Here is a 24,911-nt window from a genome sequence, read left to right as displayed (position 1 = left end):
TACTCGTAAAGACAGGCAATGATGTGTACATATGTATGTACATTAGAACGGGTCGGTTCCCATTCGATAGAAAAAACTTTGCAATTACCCTCCCTAGTTTGATAGCTTACTTTGAGAGGATTTTAGGCTCATTAAAATTTTCCTCCTTGGCGTATCCTAAAAACAGCCACAAACTTTACTTTTCATAAAATTACACACTTTAGTAAGCGATGCATTTTTTTCCTTAGAAGCGCAGAAATAAATTAATTATCAGAAAAGTTACAGTGGCTTGGAGTTTGTCTTTCAACCGAAGTAAGAACTTGATGCTGATAGGTAACTCATACGCCATGGCAAGCGGGAATCGGGATCGGTGTGGACGTTTGTTATTTTATTTAAGTGCATTATTTATTACAAAAGTCGTATTTGAAAACTCAACGATAAAAGGCATGCACTCGATAGTGCCTTCTAGCCTGTCTGTCTAAGTTTTTCGCAAGTCATGGTGTATGAGTTACATACATCTGTATCTATCAATATCACCATTTAGTCACTGTAACATATGTTTTTTCATTTATTTTACCGCTTCTAGGAAGAACATACATCGCTCACTACAATGTTTAATTCTATGAAGAATAAAATTATATTTAATGAGGTGGAAATTGGGTTGTTTGAACTTAGTAGATTAAGGAGGCTTTCCAGGGTAAAAGCATCTAATATACAACACTCAAAATTATCTTTTCAACGATATACGCACTTTGAAATGCAGTAATAAATAATATACTTTTGAAGAAAACTAGATTTTTGCTGTTTTAAGGCTCGAAAATTTGTATGACTTTAAAATCCTCTCAAAGTAAGCTTTTTACACTAGGCGGGGTAGTTGCGAACCTATTTTCGCGAAGCAGCACAGCGGTGTTTTGGCGGAAAATAATATAAAATTTTTTGAATATTCAATTTTTATATTTGAGTGGTTTAGCACATCTATGTGATATTTACATAGGAAAAATCTATTTTAACTTTGTATGAAATTGGCAGTTTTATACAGGATAAAAGCAACAAAAGTCAACTAAAACTGATTGAGATTTTCGTTCACTTAAGCAATGTGTTTTTCTTATAACTCTTATTTCTACTGTTTTTGTTGTAGGTTCATATGAAAATATAGCACTACACAAAGTAGAGAAAAAAGCAGGGCAATCGACCAAATATTTTAATAAATATATATCACAGTATACAGTAAACCAGCCATTGACAATATGCTTATTTGAAAATTAATACATGAAATATTGTGAATGTATAGGATTTATTTGTCATTAACCCATAGCGACTGATGCAAAAGTACCCACAAATGTTTGTTGATATATTTGACATGTAAATTTGAACAGCAAAATTCGTAAAAAAATCCTAATAAAACAAAAATATTTTTGATTACTACGTGGGAAGTGGGCGTAGTTATTGGCAGATTTCGCCAAAGTTTAACACTAACCTAACTTATACCAAAGGCAACTTCGACACCGACTTTCGTTAAAATATCTAAATTTTGTTCGAGTTAGCGTGTTTACAAACAGAGAGGGCTGAACTAGTTCATCTCGTCATTCTGAATATTTTGGTATATATGTATGCATATGTGTATATATGTACATAAATTTTATACGGTTAACAAACGCGCTTGCTTATCTGCATAAACCATCTTTACTTGCCTTAATTCATGCATTATCCTCTTTCAAATGTGAATAAGCGGCTGAACAAATACATAAAAATTTCGCGCATTTGAAAATTAGAGAGTTCTACCTTAAGCTAAGTAATACTTGTTTTACCGCCTAATCGATGGGACCATTTTAAAAAGTAACCCCACCATTACTCACTCAAAGTTGTGTTCGGAACACGGTTTGACTTACGTAGGAACTGCATCCGGTTATAATCGCTTACACTTCACGCTTGATTTGCTTGGAATTTTGTTTTTCTCGTTATTTTATTTTATGTGACTTGAAAATATTTTTCACTATAAGAAAATATTTAAATTGGATTTCGTTTGGGTTAACGAAAACGACAACTGTGAAAAAATATCAACCAATACATTCAAACAAAATGTCAAATAAGCATATTTACATTTTTTGTTTTGGCTATCTGGATTACTGTATACTCTGATATATATAAGTAGACAAAAATGGCACTTTATAAATGCTAACTTTGACAACTTTAATGGATAAAACCTCTGATTTTGAAAAAAAATGTGCTCAATTTCTGACTTTTAAAGTAACCTAATATAGTAATGATGGCATTTATGGTATTTTTAAGACGTTTTTGAGGTTAGGTTTGCATGGGTGGTATGCTTGAAAATAAACCGATTGCTCCCATTTTTTGGATGTTTAGTTATAATATTATTACTAACATATGGCCAACATTTCGGAGAGATATATTCGTCGCACATAGGGGTATCTCAACGATTTAGGCGGCCAAAACCAATTTTACAAAATTTTGGAGAAAATTTAAAAAATTAGTCACTTTCGATAGAGAACATTCCAAATAACATTTCCCATTCCCCCTCACTTTTCTAACTTGCACAGCGAACGCTCACCGTTGACCGGAAACACAATATTCTAACGCTGCTTATAAATAAATTTTCGCGCTCTAGAAAGATCGTGACGGTTTTAAGTTAATATTTTGATTTCTGCATTATATTCTTAAAAAGGAGTGATGGATCCGCATACAGAAGGTAATAATGCATTTAAGGGTAAAATTTTTAAAATCATTTTATTAAGCAAAAGTTCAATTTAAATGTAAGGAAAATAGCGGTTTTCAACGAGTATTTTTTTGTTAATCTTTGTGAATATTAAGGAATTTGTTGTATCCCCGGGAGAGATCGCGTTATTATTCTTTGTTCAATTGAAAGCTTAGAAATTTGGCTAATATAGTGTGAAAAGATTGCCCGCAGAAAATGGCAGATAAGTGGTATTTCTTAACTTAGAAAATGTATTAAGGAAAAATCTAAAAACGCAACTAGTATATAGTAACACTACTTTAGATCTATTTTAACACTAAAATTAAACTTTTTAGATGAATTTGAGGCCGCTGAAATATAATATGAATCCATTTAATTTAACAAATAAATAGTTTTCGAGATATTAGCAAAAATTCATGTTTTCCTGTCCTGTTGCCAGAAATCTGCGGGAATGTAAGGCGAACCCAATTATGTTATATATTTCGGAATAAACATTTGTTTTCCTTTACATTGGCTTTACATAAGTGATGATTAAAGAAATAGTTTTGGGTATAAAAGCGTTTAAATTTAGATAAATCTACGATATTTCAGTAAAAATTGTATCCAAATTGTTAAAAATTAGTATATAAAGTAAAATTTTGGAACAAAATAGGGTTATTATTAAATTTTTAGAAAATGGGTGTGGCCCCGCCCACTTATGATGAAATGCTGTATCTCAGTATCCGGTATGAGCCTTGCTTAGGCTATATCTAACATAACTGTTAAAAATTCTTGAAATCGGGCGATAACCACGCCCACTTCGCATATAACGGTAATTTACAGAAACGGGAAAACTGCGATAAATCAATAACTACTGAAGCTAATTCACTCTAAATCGATTCTTGTAATAACCTCTTAGCATTAAATAAAATTATTATAATTTTTTGGGTAATGGGCGTGGCGCCGCGCACTTTTGACCACAAATGTATATCTCGGTAACCGATTTGTCAATTTGTACCAAACTCGGTGCACTTGGTATGGAAAGAAATGCGTTGAAAATACGAAAACTCCGATATTTCAGTAATTGAGGACGCTAATTTACTCCAAGTTAATACTTACAAAATTCTCTTAACAATAAATAAGACTGTTATTATTACTAAAATGTAGTTTTATTACATTGGGTGCGTTCGAGGTACGTAATAATTACCGTAATATTGCAGACTTGTTGCTTTCCTGATGACATGTGCTGATGCTCAACTTAAACTTTTTTAAAGTGTTGCAGAAATTGCGCAGTAAAAATTTGTAGGTTGCTTTTGATTTGCCAATGATGAGTAACTGATTGTCAAAATTTTGTTCGCCCAAATTTTCGCGTAGAACGTGATACTCTTTCATAAAAGAGTAACACTGCCGCATTAATTGCAACTCGAATACACCCATTTCTTACCTATACTGTGATACATGTTTGAATTATTTAATTCCTTTAATTAAAGTTAAATTGGATTTTTTAAACCCTGGAAGGTTCCTCAGAGATAAAGCCTTTTCAAACCCATTTCTATTGATACCCATATTGCAGCAATTCATTTAACTAATTGAGGAAAATTTTTAACAGGTGGCAACTCTGTTAATGTATTACCTTATATTTACTTGATTTTAAACATTTTCAATTCTATATGTCAAAACACGTCTTTTCTAAACATTTCGAAGTGAAATATTCATAAAAATAATTTTGGCCGCATAAATCGGCTAAATACCCCTATGTGCGTCGGTTGCTTTTTAAGGCGTTTTTGAGGTTAGGTTAGTATTAGGTATGCTTTAAAATAAACCGACTACGCCCAACTTTTGAGAGTTATTAAAAATATAAGGACAAAATTTTGGAGTCAAATATTCATTCATGTGCTTTTTAGGGCATTTTAAGGCATTTTTGAGGTTAGGTTTGTATGGGAAATAATTGGTTACGTCAATTCTTTGGGAAAATAAATTGATTACGTCAATTTTTTTGGAGTTCATATATAACGTTATTACCAACATATGGACGAAATTTCGGAATCATATATTCATCGGTGCACCTTTTATGACATTTTTAAGGCGTTTTTGAGGCTAGGTTTATATTGGAGGTACACTTTAAAATAAATCGGTCACGCCAATTGTTCGTTGTTTTTTTTCTTGATTTATGTCCATAAAGTTTACATATGGAAAATTCAGCTTCTACACCGATTCCTTATAGTTGTTTCAAAAAAATGTATGGCACTGTACCACTATGCGCAGCCTAATTTACTTTGCGAGATGCCGACAATTTAAATGGGAGTTACAATTTTTGTTGTTTCTATTAATTTTATATTTTCAGCAGTTAATGTTTAAAATAAACTCGCAGGACATATGCAACAAAAAATTGGTTTGACATTTTTGTCTATTTTAATCTAAGTTATAACTTGGAAGGTATTCATACCTACATATTTATGTACATACATTGTTTTCCAAAAATAGCCTACATTTACTTACGTGCTGAAAAGTAATAGCTAACAAAGTCGATTATACCGTACTCGACTAAGAAAACTATATAAGTACAATATTTACGTGAATCTTATTTCCGATTAATAGAAGCCGAACGTTTGATCGGGCTCTATTAGCAACACCAGCATATTATTTATTCCATTATCATTACATATCCCCAATCAGCAAAATATAGCACCCTTCGAAAAAAAAGCTTTGAGGAAGGATTTTTTTCAATAAAATCTTTTCTTTATAAGCTGCATTTAAAGATCTTTCAAAAGCCCTATCGATGGCAGAAAAAAGCTGTGTCACCAAATCAACGGAATTCAAATTAAGGAAACAATCGCAGAGGCGCGTTTGTGCATGTCGAAGCAAAGTTAAATAGCAACATGTCATTATAATTTCGTATACATTTTCCACTTTTTGGGAAACTGAATTAGAATACCTTGAAACTCTGAAATAAGGTCGCTTTCATCCCTAACAGAACAGACCGGGTAAATACCTGAGTAAATACCATTATTTTATATGTGGGTGGCCTTACCTGGTGTGTTTTTTTTTAAGAGCTCCTGTGCATTTCGGTGGGCGTGTGAGTTTGTGCCCTCTTCTAACATTTTGTATTGGAAATTTTCGAAGTAATGTTCTTGAAGAGCGTTTCGTTGCAGCCGCGGTGAAGCGGAGTTAGCAAGCTGTATTTCGTATCAAACTTGACAACGGATGACGGAGATTCGTTCCGAGATTAATCAAATTAAAAATAAATCAATTGGAGTTAGCAAATTTAACATATATTTAATGAACATCTGTTGCAATTGTTTCATTAGAAAATATAAGAAATTAAGATTAATAATGGAGACTAGTAGACGTCGTCTTTTTCCCTAAAATTTGCAGGGACGACTATGCTAACACTAAAGCCTCAGGCTAATTAGCATGTCCTTCCTGTTGAAATGTCAGGAGTGATTGGTTGAATTCTGCATTATCTATCTTTGCATCAACGTGACTATCAGGTTGGGAAATTTTGTGATACGGCTAAGCAAAACCTGGCTGCCAGAACTAGCAATACCATCACTGAGAAATTAATCGTTGAGGGTGCTTTTCACAATGCCACCTTCGATAGCTTGTGCAACTCGGCTCTAATTCATGGAGTGGAATTTATGCTCTAATTTCTAATTAGAGAGCCTTCTCTGAATAACACTGAATATGACTGACACTTGGTGTAGTGAGAGTGGGCTGTCTGCTAACCCACCCAAAATTAGTGTTGTGCTCTTCACTAGAAGGAGAGGGTTGGACGGCCCTGTCCCCTGCCTTTAAATGAGTCACTATTAAAATTTCTTCCGAAGCAAAGTATTTAGGTGTAATCTTGAATAGTAAACCTTTTAAGAAGTTTCACGTTGAACAAAATACCTCCAAAGCGTTTAACAGCATTGTGGCAATGTAAACAGGTCTTTGGTAACACGTGAGGTCTATCATCCAGAAGAAAACTAGGGGTGGCAGCGATTAATCATTTGATTAAATTAATCGATTAGTTTTGTCAATTTACGATTTAATTGTGTCGTAGTTTTGTGTTTCATTAATTGATTTATTGTAAAATAATCGTAAAAATATTTTCAAGATATATGAAATCTGTAGTTATCTAAAATCCATCCATAGAACATTCTTTTTTTGCTAGCTCCATAAAATTTACATGACCTGAGGCTCATTTCGAAGATCCGTTAGCATTGTATCATAGAAGTTCATGAGAAATGAAATAATGAGCGCTGATGATCTTATGGAAACGTCTTTGGGCCCCTCATAAATCTCTTGTACACAACGAAGGCGAAAAGATGATTTGGGTCACCCACAAGATGAAACGAGTTTTTATTCAAATTGTCAAGTCCTAGAACTAAACCGGCATATCATCGACGCTAGGGAGGAAATTGAAACTGTTTACCCTTTACAGACTTTCGAAAAAATATTGTCATTTAGTTGGTAACTCGGTGCCTGGTGTGCGCCTTTTTTCAAATGCTGGTGCTATAGCCACCGAGATACGTAACCGCTTAACAACAAAACGCTTATCAACCAATGTTCTTGTTTTTGCAAACTTGGTAAATAATAAATAACTAAGGCTAATTGACAAGAGAATTAGACATTTTTTATGGAAAAGTGTTTTTGTGAATACTCACTGCGAAAAAGTGCCTTTACAAATTCGATTAATGGATTATTTCTAAATAATTGCAATACATTTTTTTTTTGCTTGTGGTTAATCATACGATTAATTCATCGATTATTTTATTTTTTGCATCTCTAGATAAGACCCATAATCAGCTATGCATCTGTGGTAACCGTCAATCTATAGCGTGGGAAATGTGCTTGCCCAAACTTTAAATATTAAAAAAAAAACATTTGCTTTCAATACCATGCAAAGATATTTTCCCCCTTTCCGACAGTATCAAAAAATTATTTTCACCAAAAAGTGGAGTTAGCAGCTTTTACCGCGACTTGGTTCTTGAGAGCTACTAACTGAAAAAAATTATAGAAGAACATTTCTTTATCTTTTCTATATAATTTTATTATATGTTTTTTTTTTGAGAGCTGTACTATGCTTCAGAAAGTGTATCTTCACGTCGTATACCAAAATATTTGCAAGTACCAAATATATGTAAATGTTTTTGTTATTTTTTATTTTTTACATGGTTGCGAAGCTTGATATAAGTAAACAAATTATCTGCACTAGCATTTCAACTAGCGACTAAAACAACAAATCCACAGCATTCATTGGCACCATCTGTGGCCAGTTTAGCAGGGTATTTGGCCAGCTTAGTTGGTCAACAAGTCCTTCAGCCCTTTCTTGGGTTACTAGTTAGCAGCAGTTTCACTTGCATATCCGTCTGTCTCTACCAATAGCGCTGTTGTATTTAAGTTCTAAGTAACGTGCTTTCAAATTGGTTTACTACAAAGCAGTAACAACACTAACCGCCTGCAAAAACATCATCGGTAAGCAGCCCCAGTGCCGTTGACCACTTTTAAAAAGCCAAAAAATAAAAACACCATTGCTTGCAGCATAACAAGTACTCTCTGTTGGCTAATGAAATCGTTGCGGTTTCACTGTTTATTAAGTGCTGCTATACTTACTGTTTTTGTTTTTATTCAATATAAGTTTAAACTGTATGTGAGTAACTACAGTTTCTAGAAGTCGCATCAGGGTTGGGGTCTTTTTTATACTCGACGCACTTGTGAACAAGGGTATAAATTCAGTATATTTTGCTTTGCTGCCTTTATGCTTAAGTGCACATTTAAGTTACCTACCCCAAAATGCGCATCAGCGGCATTATTTTTAACATTTTATAAGGAAACTGCTCCGATAGGTGCATTCAACATACGTGCACATTAGTAATACCCGCCTTAAAAATTTTCAACTATAATCAATTATCAAAGAAAGTATTAGGTTTACCTTCACTGGCTCTACACTTATCCTAATTTTACAAGCTTTTATTTATTTTGCTCACCTCGCAGATCACCGAAAACGGCCATCATTTTATGTAGTTGCATATTTAGATAATTAGATACCATTCGAAAAATGTATATGTATGTATACATAAATGCTCAGAATGAATAGAGAAGTCGATTAAGCCATTTCTGTTTGTCCGTCCGTCCGTGTACACGATAACTCGAGCAAAAATTGAGATATCTCAACAAACATTGGTATGTAGGTTTCCATTTCTCCAAGGTAGGTTTGTATTGAAAATGGGCAAAATCGGACTGTAACCACGCCCAACTTCCCATATAACGGTAATTTTCAGAAATACGTAAACTGCGATATTTTAGTAACTACTGAAGATTATTCACTCAAAATTGATATTTACAATAAATTTTAGACGGAAAATAAGAATATTATAAATTTTTGGAAAATGGGCGTAGCCAGGCCCACTTATGATTACATGTGTATATCTTGGTAACCGCTGCACCAATTTTTTCCAAACTTGGCACAGTTGTTGGGCCTTGGTACAGCATACCAAATGGTAGAAAATTTGTAAAATCGGACAATAACCACGCAGAGATATACGCTGCCGTTTTTTGTCATTCCTCACGCGCCGCCGCCGAGTTACGAAAATATCGGCGCGGCGGCGGCGGCGGCGTTCGGCGTCTAAGGAATTTTGTAAAAAATTTTCATGATGTATGTACATTGAAATACATTGCCTGAAGGAACTAAATAGTACTAGTATAAAAACACAATTTTACGAAATGAAAATTACATTTTTAAAGGAGTTGTTTTTGCATAATTTGGGCCACTGAAAAGTAATATGATCTCCTTTATTTTTCCAAAAAGAACGTAACACATAACTCACGCGTTTATTACAGTTAAATTAGGGTCGAATACTGGTCATCTAACTATTTTTTTCTGCAGTAGACAATTCTTTTCAATACTACAACAATACTACTTTTTTATACACATACTACAACAACAGGTTATAACACATCAAAAACTTTAACGCGAATATCTCCTCAATTATTAGAGATAAAACAAAGACAAGTTGATTTTCCTGTGTATTTTTTTAAATATTTTAAACAGACTTTCAATAAAAAGCAAACATTTTTTTTGCTAATTTTTACATTCGTAAGTTATTTTATTCTGGGGTCCCACATACGTATACAAGTACTAGGTTGGCTGTGTGAAAATTACATTAGAATTCCTTAGTGGTGGTCAAACCCCAGGAAGATTTTGCTCCCTCGCATCGCAATGTTTTCTACACAGGGTTAAAGTTCCCCCTTTTTGGTAATAATTAGTATTCTTTTTCATTACATTCGGTTTCTTAGAAAAATTTGGGGCTTAATACTTTAAGTGAAGTTTTAACCATCTATAAGGCATTTTTTTAAACAGTGGGTCAAAAAGGCCCGTTCTGGTTCGAGTTGATGGGTTAAACTTTTAGAAAAAAGTAGACCAACCTTGTTTTCAATATGTAATCCGCAAAAAATCGTAAGAACTCCGTAATTTAACAGAACAGTTAATAAGATTATTGCAAAAATTTATTGATAGCGACATAAATTAAACCAATAACTTAACTTTTTAAATTTTTTTATTTCTTTAAATTTAAATAGAACATACGGATCTGAAGAGAACATAGAGAGCCATGTGTGTATGTATGTATAAACCTCAGACCTTCTTCTGTTCGCCCATCCATCAACGCCAGACATCCACATTTTAATTCAAGTAGGGAGTAACGTAATTTAATTTTAAAACTAATTCAATGAATGAATTCAATATAATTATAATATTAATTGGCATGGCGAATGCCTAACGCTAACTAGATGACATGATAAGATTAGTAGCCTCATGGCTCTTTTGAATCTACCTTATGCGCAGTAGCGCATACCAAAATATTTGCAAGTACTATTTGTAAATGTTTTTGTTATTTTTTATTTTTTACATGGTTGCGAAGCTTGATAAAAGTAAACAAATTATCTGCACTAGCATTTCAACTAGCGACTAAAACAACAAATCCACAGCCTTCATTGGCACCATCTGTGGCCAGTTTAGCAGGGTACTTGGCCAGCTTAGTTGGTCAACAAGTCCTTCAGCCCTTTCTTGGGTTACTAGTTAGCAGCAGTTTCACTTGCATATCCATCTGTCTCTACCATTAGCGCTGTTGTATTTAAGTTCTAAGTAACGTGCTTTCAAATCGGTTTACTACATAGCAGTAACAACACTAATCGCCTGCAAAAACATCATCGGTAAGCAGCCCCAGTGCCGTTGACCACTTTTAAAAAGCCAAAAAATAAAAACACCGCTGCTTGCAGCATAACAAGTACTCTCTGTTGGCTAATCAAATCGTTGCGGTTTCACTGTTTATTAAGTGCTGCTATACTTACTGTTTTTGTTTTTATTCACTATAAGTTTAAACTGTATGTGAATTACTTCAGTTTCTAGAAGTCGAATCAGGGTTTGGGTCTTTTTTGTTATTAACTTTTTTTTGGTGAGACATTTTTAAGATTTTTGGTGTACTGTACATGAAAAACCTCATTTAAAATGCTTAGTACGAGCTTTGCAAAAAGCGTAATCGAATTGTGGAGTGGTGAGAATTTTCAGGTTACATGTCAGATAGTCGCTTTTTAATGGATAATGTACTAAATTAAAAGTGAACTTCATCTTTTAAAGAAATTTGTAATGCCTTCGAATAATTACCTTACCACAATTTCCTACGAAATAATTTTAAGATTAACGATTAGACACTTACCCAAAATTGTATTGCTTTCTTAAAAGCTATTAAATTCATCTTAGCGTATCTAAGTTTAATTTGTCTTCTCTTATCCACAAGAAAATTGTATTGGCCACATAGCACCCAAAAATTTACTTCGACTGACAGCAAGCAACCGCTTAAAATAGCATTGAATAAGGTAGGGAAGCTCTACGTAAACTCTTGTTGTCTTCTTCCATTTTATTTAACACAAAACTTCATTTATGAAACACTTGTTTCATTTTCGCTTGTGTCCTATTTTCAGCAATTTATGTTCTCTTTTATGGAGCATCATAAGCAGAAATAATTTCATGCGCTCGACTAAATTTTTTATTTCTGCCGCATACATTTTTTATCTCTTTTTTCTTTTTTTTCTCTTTTTTCTCTTATTGCATGTAGTATTTTTTGGAGTCTTGTTACAGGCACATATCTACGATGGTGTGCTATTGCATGCAGCCTCCTCGATTTGTGTGCTCGTTTATAAATATTAAAAGTAATTGTTTGCATTTGCGACATACTGAAGTGCCAAAAAAACACCACGGTCCATTCAAGCAAAACCGCAGACTACTATGTATGTATGTGGAAGCACCAAAAGGCTCAATCCTCTGTCACTCTGTTTGCACTCTGTCACTGAATAGACTTTCACTTGGCTTTTTTGTTGTGTATGTGTTCCTCGTCGCTTGAACCGAAATTATTTTCGATCTAGGCTTTTTATTAACAACATTATGCGACTCCAAAAGTGAAAAAAAAAATCGTTAGAAGTTTAAATGGTTCATATGTTTACGGAATCCCATATTCCCACTAAAATGTGCGGCGGAAATATGTATGTATATTTCTCCAAAAGTTAAAAAATCACGTTAGAAGGCGTATTCTATTAGCGTTTGAATAGATGCCAGTTTTTCTCATGATAAACTGAAAAAATTAAAAGTACACTTACAGGCCTATTCTGAAAAAATATTTAGTAACCGAAAAATCTCACTTACAAAAACTAAAGTAAAGACTTTTAACCGTATTCTGCAACTCTTTCGTATTCGGATTTTGCTACGAATCGTAAAAACAGTATGCTGCAATCCGAATCGTATTTTCGAACTTTCGAAAATCGTAGCAATGGCATCCCTAAAAACGAACGAAAGCAATTCTGTATCGGAAGCGACATAAATAAAATATGTATGTAAACCGATGTGTGTTTGGAGGAAATAATAGCGGTGTTCTTTTAAACAGATAAGTTTGGGTTTAGCATATACGTATATTTTAATCCACTGCTTTATATGAACGAACAAAAAAGAATGTTGTCCCTTATCGAGAAACTTGGGTCCGGTTGAGTTATTTGTACAATGCTTTTCTATTGTTGTGTCCAAACGTATCACCCGAATCTAAAAACCTGAATATAGTACACGTGTAGTCAGAGGATTAAACTTTTTAAAACACAGGTTTCAATCTCCGAGGACTAGTTTATTAATAAATTGCGTTTTCACTATGCACTTTTTGTAAATTTCGATGTGGGTTCTACGCAAAAATACTGGTGATGCGTAGCCGGAGTTACATGCACAAGGAATTTTGTATGCCTCTGACATGCGGAAGCCCCTCTTCTCCAGCAACACAGAAAGGAGAATTATACTTAGTACGGGTTATAATCCCTAAGCGTGGCCGAAGGCAGAACAGGTGGTGGACTTAACAAAGTGCATGTTTTCACATTAACTGGATTGGGAACCAGTTCTTCAGGCATAGGAGGAGTTATGGCATGTGGTTCTACAATTCAACCAGAAGCTGACATAGATGCGTCCATCGTTACTATACCTGACAGCTTCGCATATCTTTGTGAATTCATTTTCATAGCGCGCTCTTACTCCGCTGTTATAATTGCAAATGCAATAGAATCCATCGTTTCCTTCAAAATATGTAAAGTCAAACAATTCTACTATAAATTAGCACATGATGAGTGTTTTTGAAGGTTTTAATTTTCCCAGTCAGATGTGCGTATATTTGTGAATAAGTAGTATGTACAGTAGGGTGGTCCAAAAACGGTAAAGTCGGAACTGTAGTGCTCTCACCCCCTAGGATTGTTCTATATCGAAAAAAGTATACCCCTATTTTTTTTATTTTGAAATTAAAAAATATTTAGAGGTCGCTCAAAGCGATCAAAATTTTCCATGTATTTTTATATGGGAAAAAACTACTTATCGTAGAAATGGCATACAATTGTGGAAAATTAATATTTTTCGATCGCAAAGCTCTGGTTCTCTTCAGGAGACTTTCAGCAACAATACTTAAGTGATTATTTAACAATTTTTTAATATTAACGATTTTTTATTGGTTCTCCCTTTGCATTTTTCGGGATTTTTGTGGGTTTTTGGTGAGCCTATAAATTATAGTTGCGATGAAAGAATGCTTAAGCTGGGTATTATTACTGAGAATCTCCTGCAGAGGAGCAAAGTTTTTCGATAGAAAAATATTGAATTCTATACCATTTCTACGAAAAGTTGTTTTTTCCCCATATAAAAATACATGGAAAACTTTGAGCGCTTTGAGCGACCTCTAAATGTTTTTTGATTTCAAAATAAAAAAATAAGGGTATATTTTTTCGGTATAGAACAATCCTAGGGGGTGAGAGCATAAAAATTTCGACTTTACTTTTTCATATGCATTTTTGGACCACCCTAATGTACAGTCACAGAAGTATTCGTAGATTAGTTTTTTCACAATATTCAAAACGTGTTGCGGCATTTTCTTCCATATAAATTTTGCTCATGCCTTATATGGAAACAAATGCGCAACAACCTCGAAAAAAAAATTCAAAACAATCAACGGTAATTTTTAGCTACTTGAAGCTTGCACCTTATGATACCAAAATTGAACGGGCTACAAAACTGCATACTGAAAATTTTTCTAAAAATTCTGAATAAAAAATTTTTAATTTTGATGAAAATGTTTTTAAGTTTGATTCATTTTTATGAATTTTGTACACAGTTTCAAGAATGATTTATAGAGTCTTTGGTATAGAATGAGCTATATTTTAAATGAAAAAACTAAATTACGAATATTTCTGTGCGTGACTGTATGTATATTAGACTGCATCACAAAAAAGTTTCGGGCTTTCCGCCGGGATTCAAAAATGTATTATATTTGAAGACTTCCACCAAAATATTTCAGAAAAATAAATATAATATAAATAAAAAATTGTTTCTTAAAGGATTTTTAGAAAAATTCAGCTCAGAAAAAGTAGTTTAAGCTTAAAAAAATCTGCATAAAAATATGAAAACAATTTTCAACGGGATGCTGTTTTTTTGCATTTTTCAAAGATTGGTTTAAGAAAAACTTGAATAACTGGGCCAAAACTACACCGATTTAGACTTATGAGGTATCAGTGGAAAAGTATATTCTCACCCTTTTTATTCCTTTGCAAAAAATTCATTCACGCCCCAATTTTTTCCTTTATTTCAGCACATCTTAATTCAACTTTCACACTTTGAATGAGTTTATTTGCAAAGAAATAAAAAGTGTGAGAAAATACCTTTCCAATGATACCTCATATGTCGTTATAGTTTTGGCTGAGTTACTGAAGTTGTTCTTAAACCAATCTTTGGAAAAAAATCAAAAACAGCAAATTCAAAAAATTTTTAAATAGTTGTATGCATATTTTTAAGCCTAAACTGTTTTGTCATCTGAGGTGATTTTTTTTCAAAATATCTTTATTGTTATTCATAAAAAACTAAATTTTTGGAGGTTCTTCCAAGTTGGTTAAGCTCATCTTTTCCACGAAATATGACGGTGCATGCCCTAGAATATAATAGATTTTATAATTCCAATGGAAAAACAGTACCGATTTTTTTTTTTTTTTTTGTTGTATGGAGACTGATGCAGTCTAATGTATAGATATGCATAAATATAAGTATGTAACATATCCTTGCAGCCAGATATCTTTCACAATTTGGCGACAGAAAAGTTCACAATGGCATTCACTAGAAAAACTGGATCTGAACAGCGTTTTTTTTATCTTAAATGGGGTTACCCAAATACATTACTGTGTTTTTAATTGGCATTTTTGTTGCTTTCTTTTCATACGGTTTGTATTCAGGTTTTTCAAGGCCATATCAAATGGCTGAATTACAAAAATAATGAAGTTATCTGTAATACGTGCTTTGACCTTATTTGGAGATTAGGTATTATGTTCGTTTTTTATGCTGGTTTACAGTTGGCATAAACGTCAGACGATTGAATTACATGTGGGCATACATATACCGACCCCTAATTACGAATTTATCGTAAGCGACAAAAGGTATATTTTAAAGGAGCGGTTTTTTTTTAATTCTCCGTTAACAGTGAAAATATTTTTTTGATTTAAATGGACAATAATATTAATGAATTCTAGCTTTCTAATAGGACAATTTATTTTTTCAAACCATACAAGCTCAACATACTTTAAACTTTCTTCGTAGATGCAGTGTTAAAGTGTTGTTATAACACACATTGGCGCTACTATTTTGAATTTTTTCACGTTTTTTTTTTTAAAGAATGAGAAAAAGTAAAACTTTATCCTTGACCAGAATAGATTCAGCGCCAAAATCTTCATATTAAGGAGATTTTTGCCAAATTTCGAAATAAGTTGTTATATTTTTCGACTCGTCATGTGCTTCAAACCTAGTTATTGTGAAAAGAAATTGCTAAGCGAAAACTTTTAATCTAGAGATTAAATACAAAGACTGCAATTTTATAAAGAGAAGGCTGAAGTGCAAAAGATGCATACAAGAGGAATATAAGCCCCGTTAGGTGTCTGTTTTTCATATTTCTGATATGCTTCTAAATCTTATAACCCATTGGCAAAGTAAGAGTTTCAAAAAAGACCCACCAGGCGAGCCACGATGCACTTAGTGATTGCAGCTGCAATTGCATAATGGTAGATTGCACATAATTTTGATGAGTGAAAGAAGCTGATTTTGAAGGATTATGTTGTAGCAAGTGTTGATGGAACTTTGGCTAAAACTACAGTTCAAACTGCTATTTACAATAAAGTTCTGTACACGCATTGTCGCTTACGTAATCTTGATTGTAGGACCGGAAAAGTGTAAACAAAGCAAACGATAAAATTCATTTTGCTATTTTTCCGTAACGGTACATATTTCAATTCTGCGATTTTTTAGGACGTTGTAACTACTATTTGTAACTTATTTTCAACAAAAACCTTGTTTCGGATAATTTGTCGCTTACTATAAAATCGCAATTAGGGGTCGATATGTTTGCATTGTAGATGAGTTGATGTGAGTAGGCACAGAAAGAGGTTTTTAATGTCGTCGGTATGGCTTATTGACGTTGAACTGAACTGTTTAATCTGCTATAATATCCAGAATGGAGTTGAGTCAAAGTATCGCAGCAACTCGAGCTCTTCGTCTACGATAGGTGGCGATGGTTTCGATTGATTCACGATAATAGACTATAGTCAATGTGGTTTAGCGGATGGTACGTACTCGATTTTTAACAGACACTGTTGTTGGAATGTTGTTTTAGCCATCTAATTTTGTTAAGATCGGTGAACCCCATTAATAGTCAATTTTTCTCTCTTTTCTAGGCTTTCTAGGAAACTTTCTCTCCAAAGGCCTGAAAACCAATCAATTGGAGGTGAACACTGATGAAAAAACTTTACGACCAATTGCCCGTCTAAAAGAACCGCGTGATCTCTTCGCCCTGCCAAAAGACAAGGATCATGATTGCTCACAGCAGGCCCCCAGATGGCCAGTTGAATGTCAGGTGAGTGGGTGTCTACATTTAAATTGAAAAAGCATAATCGCATACAGCAGGAAATCGCTATGTATGTATACATGTATATTTATGTCAAGATAGAAGGACCTACCTTTATATTCATGAAAAAAGCTTTTATCAATAATGGATATTGAAGGCATAAAAGGCAATATAATATTGTTAGTGGAAGTCCCATTTGTTTCTGCATATTTTGTTATCTAACCATGTACGAGTACATACATACATACCTACAAAAACGTGAGTTCAAGTACTGCAGTGTGGAAAATTGAATTCATGTCAAAAATCATACAAAACAAAAATCAATATGCGTAACGCATTTCTACGAGTATTTTACCATGGCCAGATAGGAAAGTAGGTAAGGGAATTTGTTGATGTATGCAGAAGTCGTGCATATCCTACATGGAAAACTTTGACCTATGCGAAAAATTTAGGTATGTTTAGGAATATAAAGCTATTGAACATGGCAGCAGACATTAAACACTGCTAGTTTTCTTAGCTTAAGTTTGAAATTATCGCGAAGTCCTTCGGTGGGAGCATAATCCCAGCTTAATTCAATACATATCTTATTTCAGCGAAAAATGTAAGAAATTTTCATTTCATTAGAAACACATATTTCCTTCAGAAATGTTTTTACCTACGGGGTTTATTTTCCCTTTATGTGTATATGGGTTCTTGTAAAACGACAAGCTCATAAATTTCAATCTGACGCGGGCAAAAGTAAAAGTGTATCTGTACGATGATAACCAAATGGTCGACACTCTAGCCGACACCGGGTATCTACTTTGGGTATGCACATATTTGCTTTCGGCGTAGGCGTCTATGTCTAGTTCATGATTGTGTGGGTGTTTGCTCAAAAATTGAATTAGTTTGCGGATGTTTATGTCGCTGAGTTGCCACAATGGCGACGATGAGTGGTATACTTTTTAATGTAACCCACATACATAAATCGAAGCATATGGGCTTTCCGAAGTGGTTGAGGGATGCTGTGAAAAGAAGCGTTAGAAGCACAACCCGCTCAGACCACCCGCACATCCACTAGAGAGAGGGCAGCACGTGAGGATAGCCTTGCTGGGTTTGCTTGTTGGCATGTTGGCCGTCATGCGTGCGCAGAATGATTGATGATCTCCAACACTCAATGTGCTTTGATGGTGATTTTTATTTGTTCAACTTCACCAGCGTATCCTTGGCGTACAGACTCGGATACGTGCATACATACATGTTTACTACATACGCTTAAACGGATATCAGTGAAGTAGGTCGCTGCCAGTATTTTAAATTTAGCTTTGTGGTTAAGAGGCGGTGCAAAATGGTTAAAGGCGCGGCTGTAATAATGGATGGATCTACTTCTTTCTAATAAAACGCTTGCCTATCAAAAGGAAATAAATGCACGCCTGCATATGTATGCAAGAGGCCACTGTAACTCCAAAAATTGCGAATAAAATTTTATGTGTTTAGCGCTTTTGGGACAGAAATAAAAGAATGAATTTAATTGATATTAATGCGATTTTTATAACTTATGCTAGATGTAATGGTGGTCATTTTATTGCTAATACATACATACCTATGTATATATTTACTTGATTATAAGAAATATGTGATTCCTTTCCTTTCTCATTCATACTTGCTTATTGATTAAAAATGGGCGCGGCGGAAAAGCCAAATCTCAATTTTTGTAAGAGGGTTTTCAAATATAGAGTAACATTGGAGTTAAATTGAAATGTCTAAAAGTGTGTACTATTAAAAAATCACTTTGTGGAAGCAAATTAAATTACGGCCTTATTTTTCCTGATAAAATTGAGGAAGTTCGATACTTTCACTTCCGTTATCTCTTCCAAGCTAACTAGTGTCTGGAGAACTGAACTTTAACATAGGAAATCGTAAATCGTTCCTTTTCCAATTTTTTTTACACGAAAAGCTTCTCAGTTCGTTTCTTGTTAAGCATCGGCCGCAAAAGCTTTGAAACTTTACAATTGTCTTGGTTGGACCATGCGTGGGTCATTTGTTACAGCTGCAAATCATAAATCGATGGTTATAGAGGGTTACCCGCCCCACCGATCAGCATTTTCGAGCCGTGCCCAGCATCTCATAGGCTATTTCGTTATCTACGATATTGCTATGCCCTAAAACGCAGCAGAGTAACATAGACGTGACTACTCAGTGATGCAAGCATGGGGCTGACACACGTCCAGGTTTTCCTGGTGTCAATATGGTGGTCAATGCAGACGGCCATTTAATTTTTCATTTTCATTTTTACGCACTGAATTCGTCGTTTAGGTCTACGCAATTAGTATACAAATTTTGGCTGTAAATTTACAAGGTTTTCGCTTTAAGAAGCATTTGCAAGTTTAGATGAAATCAAAAACTGAGATTTGCGAGCTAATGATGCAGAGTTGCGCATTGTAGCATGTTTCATATGTGTAAAATCTTGTGAAGTTCGCGTGTGAGCGGAAAATATATTTAGTTGCAACTAAAAGTATAAGTATTACACATGCCAAAGTAAATATTTAATCGCGCGAAATTTCCGCATTAGCATTTTCTTATTCCTATTTACAAAAGTGAGCTCGCAAAAGAAGGATTATAACCGTATATGCGCTGTATGTATAATGTTTATTTTAACTTTTTCTACCACTAACAATGTGAAATAAATTCTTACACATTTATTTGTGGGGTTTCATATTCTGTAAGTGAAAGTGTAAATAATAGAAGCTACTTTGCACTAAAAGTTTTAGAAAGCAAACATTTTTGAGTTTGAGTGAGTAAGGCAATTAGTAAGGATGAGTTACATTTCATATGCACTAATTTTGTTTCACTTGGGGGATTCAGAAGACGTCTGAAGTATTGTAATATCTTGCAGTAGTAGTAACATTTTTCAATGTGAAATAACCAGTGCCGGATTAACACACATAATCATATGTATGTATGTACATTAGGGTGGCCCTTAAAATGAAATTTTAAGTCTCACCCCCGCAGATGTGATGAACTTAAAAAAAAAAATAGATGGCAATTCTAATTAAAAATATTATAAAACTCTTTCGTTTGACACTAATATTTCGATAATTCATTTATGTAATTAAGTTGAATTTAGTTTTTTAAGCACATGGCAACTCTCGTAAATAAAGTTTAGAAATAAACTATTTTCAAACCCATTTCGATTGATACCCATCTTTTGACAATCCATTTAACTTATTAAATAATTTGAGCTTAATATTTTCAACAAAAAAAACCAAATGTTCAATTTCAAGATTTCTTAACACCCGTTCTTTTGGTAACCATATTTTAAAATTTCATGTAACCTATGTATAATTTAACGAAATACAACTTTAAAAACAGGCGGCAACCCTCTTAAAAATTATTTTCGAACTAAAATTTCCTTAAATATTTTTTGTCTGACATTGTTATAAATATTTCATGTAACTGATGTATTAAGTGGAAATTTAATTTTTAAACACGTGGCAATCCACCTAAATATTGTTCTTAAATAAAGGATTTTAAACCCATTTCCATTAATAACCATCGTTTAGTATTCATTTAACTCATTAAATAATTTTAGTTTAGCCCTTTGAACTGGGGCAACCCTCAAACATATCAAAAATGTTCTAAATTGTCAAACTAAGTATTTCTTGAAGCTCTTTCATTTGACATCCATCGTTAATATTTCATATAAAAAATAATTCAATTAGACTTCTCAAATAGGTGGCAACCCTATTCAAAATATTTTCAAACTGCTACCTTCTTAAACCTCTTTTGAATGACACCCATATACCGATACTTGATTTAACTTTTTAATTAATTTGAGCTTAATTTCTTAACAGTGGCTACTTTTTTCGAAAAAGTAAAACGTTCTTGAACACCCACACCGTAAGCCCTTTAATTTGGTACCTCACTTTCGAAAATCGAACGGACGGTGCGGGTCTGATGGCATTGATTAGTAATTAATTAATTATTAACAGGTGGCAACTCTTTTCGAAAAAGTGAAACCTTATTGCACATCTACAGGCCAAGCGCTTTAATTTGACCCCTCATTTTTGAAAATCGAGCGAACGGTGCAGATCTTTTATGCTGCACAAAAAATGCCTTCACGTATTATATATATCAAATAAAACACCTCTTTGAGGTAAAATTTTGGTGACAGGTAATAAGATCAACGGAAATAAGGTCAATTGACTTTATTTCCCACCCTGGTGCGTCTCCCGACGTGCTGTAACGCAGGTAGATTTATTTTTTGTATACGTTGAAATAAAATTTTTATATATTTTAAACATCGAGGGCTTATAATACCCCCTATCTGCACACTTTTCACAAAGATGAGACTCTGATATAAAAATCCACCTAAGCTTTAACTGTCATCAGTGATATTAATGCTACCTTATATAACGACAGGTAATAAGTCCCAGATGGTTTCTAAAATCACAAATTAGTTTTTGTGCAAATTGCAGATAGAGGGTATTAATGAATTCAAGCCCTCGATATTTCACATTTTTATATTTGTAAGTAATTGGAAGCAGGGATGCCAACTTGGCTCAAACCATGCCATTTGTTCCTATTTTACTTCAAATGGCACTTAATTTTTCAATTTGGCACAAATTGCCAAAAGGGCACTTTTGTAAAAAAAATAACATTTCAATACATTTTTGTGAAATCCTTTACGTGCACTTCTTTTTCTCAACTAAAATTTTCTAATTTATAAGGGCTATTCAACTGGTTTATCTTATTTTATCATTGCACTTTTGTTTTGAAAATGTGGCTTTATTTTATTGCAAAATGTGAATGATTAAAAGGAAATACACCTTTTTTGGCACTTTTATTTTTCTATTTGGCACTTTTTTTATCCTCAATATGGCACCTCATAACTAAGGAGAGTTGGCAGCCCTGATTGGAAGATTTCTGTTGTGTTTTGAGGCAACAACTTGTCTGCAGTAAAAAAGCATATAATTTGTGTTTCAAAAGTGTGTGAAAATTGTTTATACCCGCATTTTGGCACATTGGCTCGTTGAATGTGCCATCTAATAAATAGTGTCGTCGTTCTCCTTAGCTGCTTTTAAATTACTGCTGGCGGAGACATGAATACAGTGTAAGAAAATTATTTTTCTATAATTGTTTCCTTATAGAAAGATTGGGTTCTTTTCCACCTTAGACATTCCGAATTCGTTCAAAATATGCTAATTTAAAATACAGAATTCCTTCAGTGCTCCTCCGGGGTTTTTGGACATGGACTGTTTCTTCAATTTAATAGTGTTCGCTTTATTTTTGTAGAAACGAAAAATGTTTTGCAAGTTATGGATCATTTCTCCACTCTTTTTTCAAATATTTGTCGTATTCCAGCTGTGCGCAGGCGTTTAGTTTTTCGCATCGTGTTTTTACATATTCGTAATTAAAATTTTTTTTAATAGAATCAATTGGTGGTAGTTCATGATTGTGTGTGGATTAATATCACAACACTGAGGATTTGGCAAAAGCCTTTTTCATCTATTAAAAAACAACACTTACGGGGCAATGTTTATTGTAAGAACAACATTTTTTTCTATGAATCGACATACTTTAAGCATTGTTGACGCTATTTCCATTTGAATGAAGAAATAGCGTCAATGACTTTATTTCCAAATTTTTGTTGACTTTATTTCGCTTTTGAAAAGGTAATAATGTCAATTGACATTATTTCGCACCAGAGTGGGAAATAAAGTCAATTGACCTTATTTCCATTGACTTTATTACCTGTCACCAAAATTTTCGAGTGACGAAAACTGAACTAGAAACAAACAATTTATGATATCAGTTTCGTGATGAAAATTATACGCATTTTTTAACTGCCTTTCAAACGTAGGGAAAATCCTTTTTATTCATACGAATCGTTGCAAAAGTTCTGTTTTTTTTAATTGTGTTTCTAGCAGTAAACGGAAATTCGCAACGTTCCGAATAAATAAAAAAAGATTTTCCGTACGTTTGAAAGGCAGTTAAAAAATGCGTATAATTTTCATCACGAAACTGATATCATAAATTTTTTGTTTCTAGTTCAGTTTTCGTCACTCAAAAATTTTACCTCAAAGAGGTGTTTTATTTGATATCAATTATTTTGGGGTAGCAAATTTAAAATCGAGGAAAATACAAACAATAAACTAAATGTTTTATTTTTCTCAAATAAATTGCTAATCTAAATCGATGTGTCCATTGAAACACATAGTTTTTCGAATACGGAATAAAGCGAAAAAGGATGATCAAGGATATGATGATATCAAAGATGATATGTATTCGAAAAAATTAAAAATTAAAAAAATATGAGAAATGATAAAAACTTATCAACTTGGTACCATCTTTGGATACAATAAACAACTGTATTCGTCTGATTGCCTCGTAGTTTAATTGTTGTTAAGATTTCTACTGGGTGTGAGCGCACACATGTGCTTTTTTTAAGAAGTTTTACTTCTATCACATGTACGGTGTTGCACTCGTGCTTTTAAACTAATGATTTTTTTTCAAGTAGTTTTGCTCAGTGGCAATTTATACATATGTATGTAAGTAGTAGCGGCACACTGGGTGAACTAAATGCATTCATACATACATATTTATGTACAACTATAGGTAAATACCAGGTAGGTTAAGTGCGGGTGATAAACCCATGTAGCATAGTTAAATACTGTGTACATACCTGCAATTAAAATGAGGAAGAATGTTACAATTTCGGCATGTGACTGAAAAAAACTCTAAAATACACACCAATTGTGGTTTCCAAGATATGTACGAAGTGATTAGCACAGCTGCATCCTTCAACTTGTCAACTCGCGGGAAATTCCCCGATTTGCAGGGAATTTCGGTTTAAGTGGCAATCGGGGAATGGGCGATTTTTTTCGGGGAACTGGGTATGTTATTTTTATATCTTAAAGTAACCAAATTAGACGGATATGTTAATTTTTAACCATGTGACCCTTTTTGGAGCGACATTTTTTCAATTTGAATAGCAATATCTCCACAACAAGAGTTTTCCCAGATATAAGCTATATACCAGATGAAAGCTAAGGTTTTGCGCTAGACTTGTGGAAATTTAGAATAAAATCGACTGACCAGTTTTTGAGAAAATGCCCGAAATCTCTATTTTCAGCAGCCCGATTTTTAGTTTTCAGGCGATAACGTTATGGCGTATTTATATTTTATAAACACAAAAGATAGCGATAGATAGCTTGTTTGAAGACCCTTCTACTGATATCCACATCAATGACATGGACTGAGTAGTGCGGCCTCAGTGGTAGTTTAAAAAATTGCCTTTTTTCGAATTTCAGGCAGCAGCCACGCCCACACAGGCATGCGAATCAAAACATCCTGGAACAAAACCCTCTTAGTTTTTTGTGTACTTTAATTCCTGAAAGTTTGAAAAAAATTAAATGATGGTACGTACAGACGCCACATACATACCAAAGCATCTTGTAGTCGAGACACGAACCAAAACACATTTACCTCTATATCTTTCGAACTAGTGGCCGGAACTTAATATATAAGGTATCGTTTGAAAGGTATTGGCCTATAGAATAACACTAAATATGTTGGGTGTATCCACATGCCCCCTTAAACCGGCAAAAGCAAAAAAACGTTTTTTGTTTCGCAAAACTTTAGCCTAATTTTTAAGAATCCGGGTAATCGTTTACGAAGCTTGAATATATTTTCTGGACACACTCTGCAAGACCTTTTCAAGCATGTCGATTCGACGTCTGGATAAAAACTTCCAAATCTCGTGTATATATAAGCGAGTCATTTCAGCATGCTACTGTTGCTGCTTTCGTCACTCGCGCGCACTGCCGTGC

The 24,911-nt window shown here is 33.8% G+C and overlaps 2 protein-coding genes across 4 annotated transcripts in view; one reads left to right on the top strand and one right to left on the bottom strand.

Moving 5' to 3' along the window:
* LOC118734032 (glutamine-dependent NAD(+) synthetase) overlaps positions 1-24,911 on the bottom strand; it is a 400,175-nt gene that overhangs the window by 169,417 nt on the left and 205,847 nt on the right. The window lies entirely within an intron of this gene.
* LOC118754595 (cytosolic carboxypeptidase Nna1) overlaps positions 16,711-24,911 on the top strand; it is a 213,519-nt gene continuing 205,318 nt past the window's right edge. Inside the window, exons 1-2 of the mRNA XM_036489486.1 lie at positions 16,711-16,726; positions 16,931-17,109. Of these exons, the coding sequence (XP_036345379.1) occupies positions 16,711-16,726; positions 16,931-17,109 (195 nt within the window). The remainder of the gene's footprint in view (positions 16,727-16,930; positions 17,110-24,911) is intronic.

This window comes from Rhagoletis pomonella, unplaced genomic scaffold, assembly GCF_013731165.1.
Source record: "Rhagoletis pomonella isolate Grant_MI unplaced genomic scaffold, Rhpom_1.0 Rhpom_scaffold_00002, whole genome shotgun sequence".
In the NCBI taxonomy this organism is placed as follows: domain Eukaryota; kingdom Metazoa; phylum Arthropoda; class Insecta; order Diptera; family Tephritidae; genus Rhagoletis; species Rhagoletis pomonella.
Note: the sequence above shows the minus strand (reverse complement) of the source record. Positions and strands in the feature narration are given on the sequence as shown.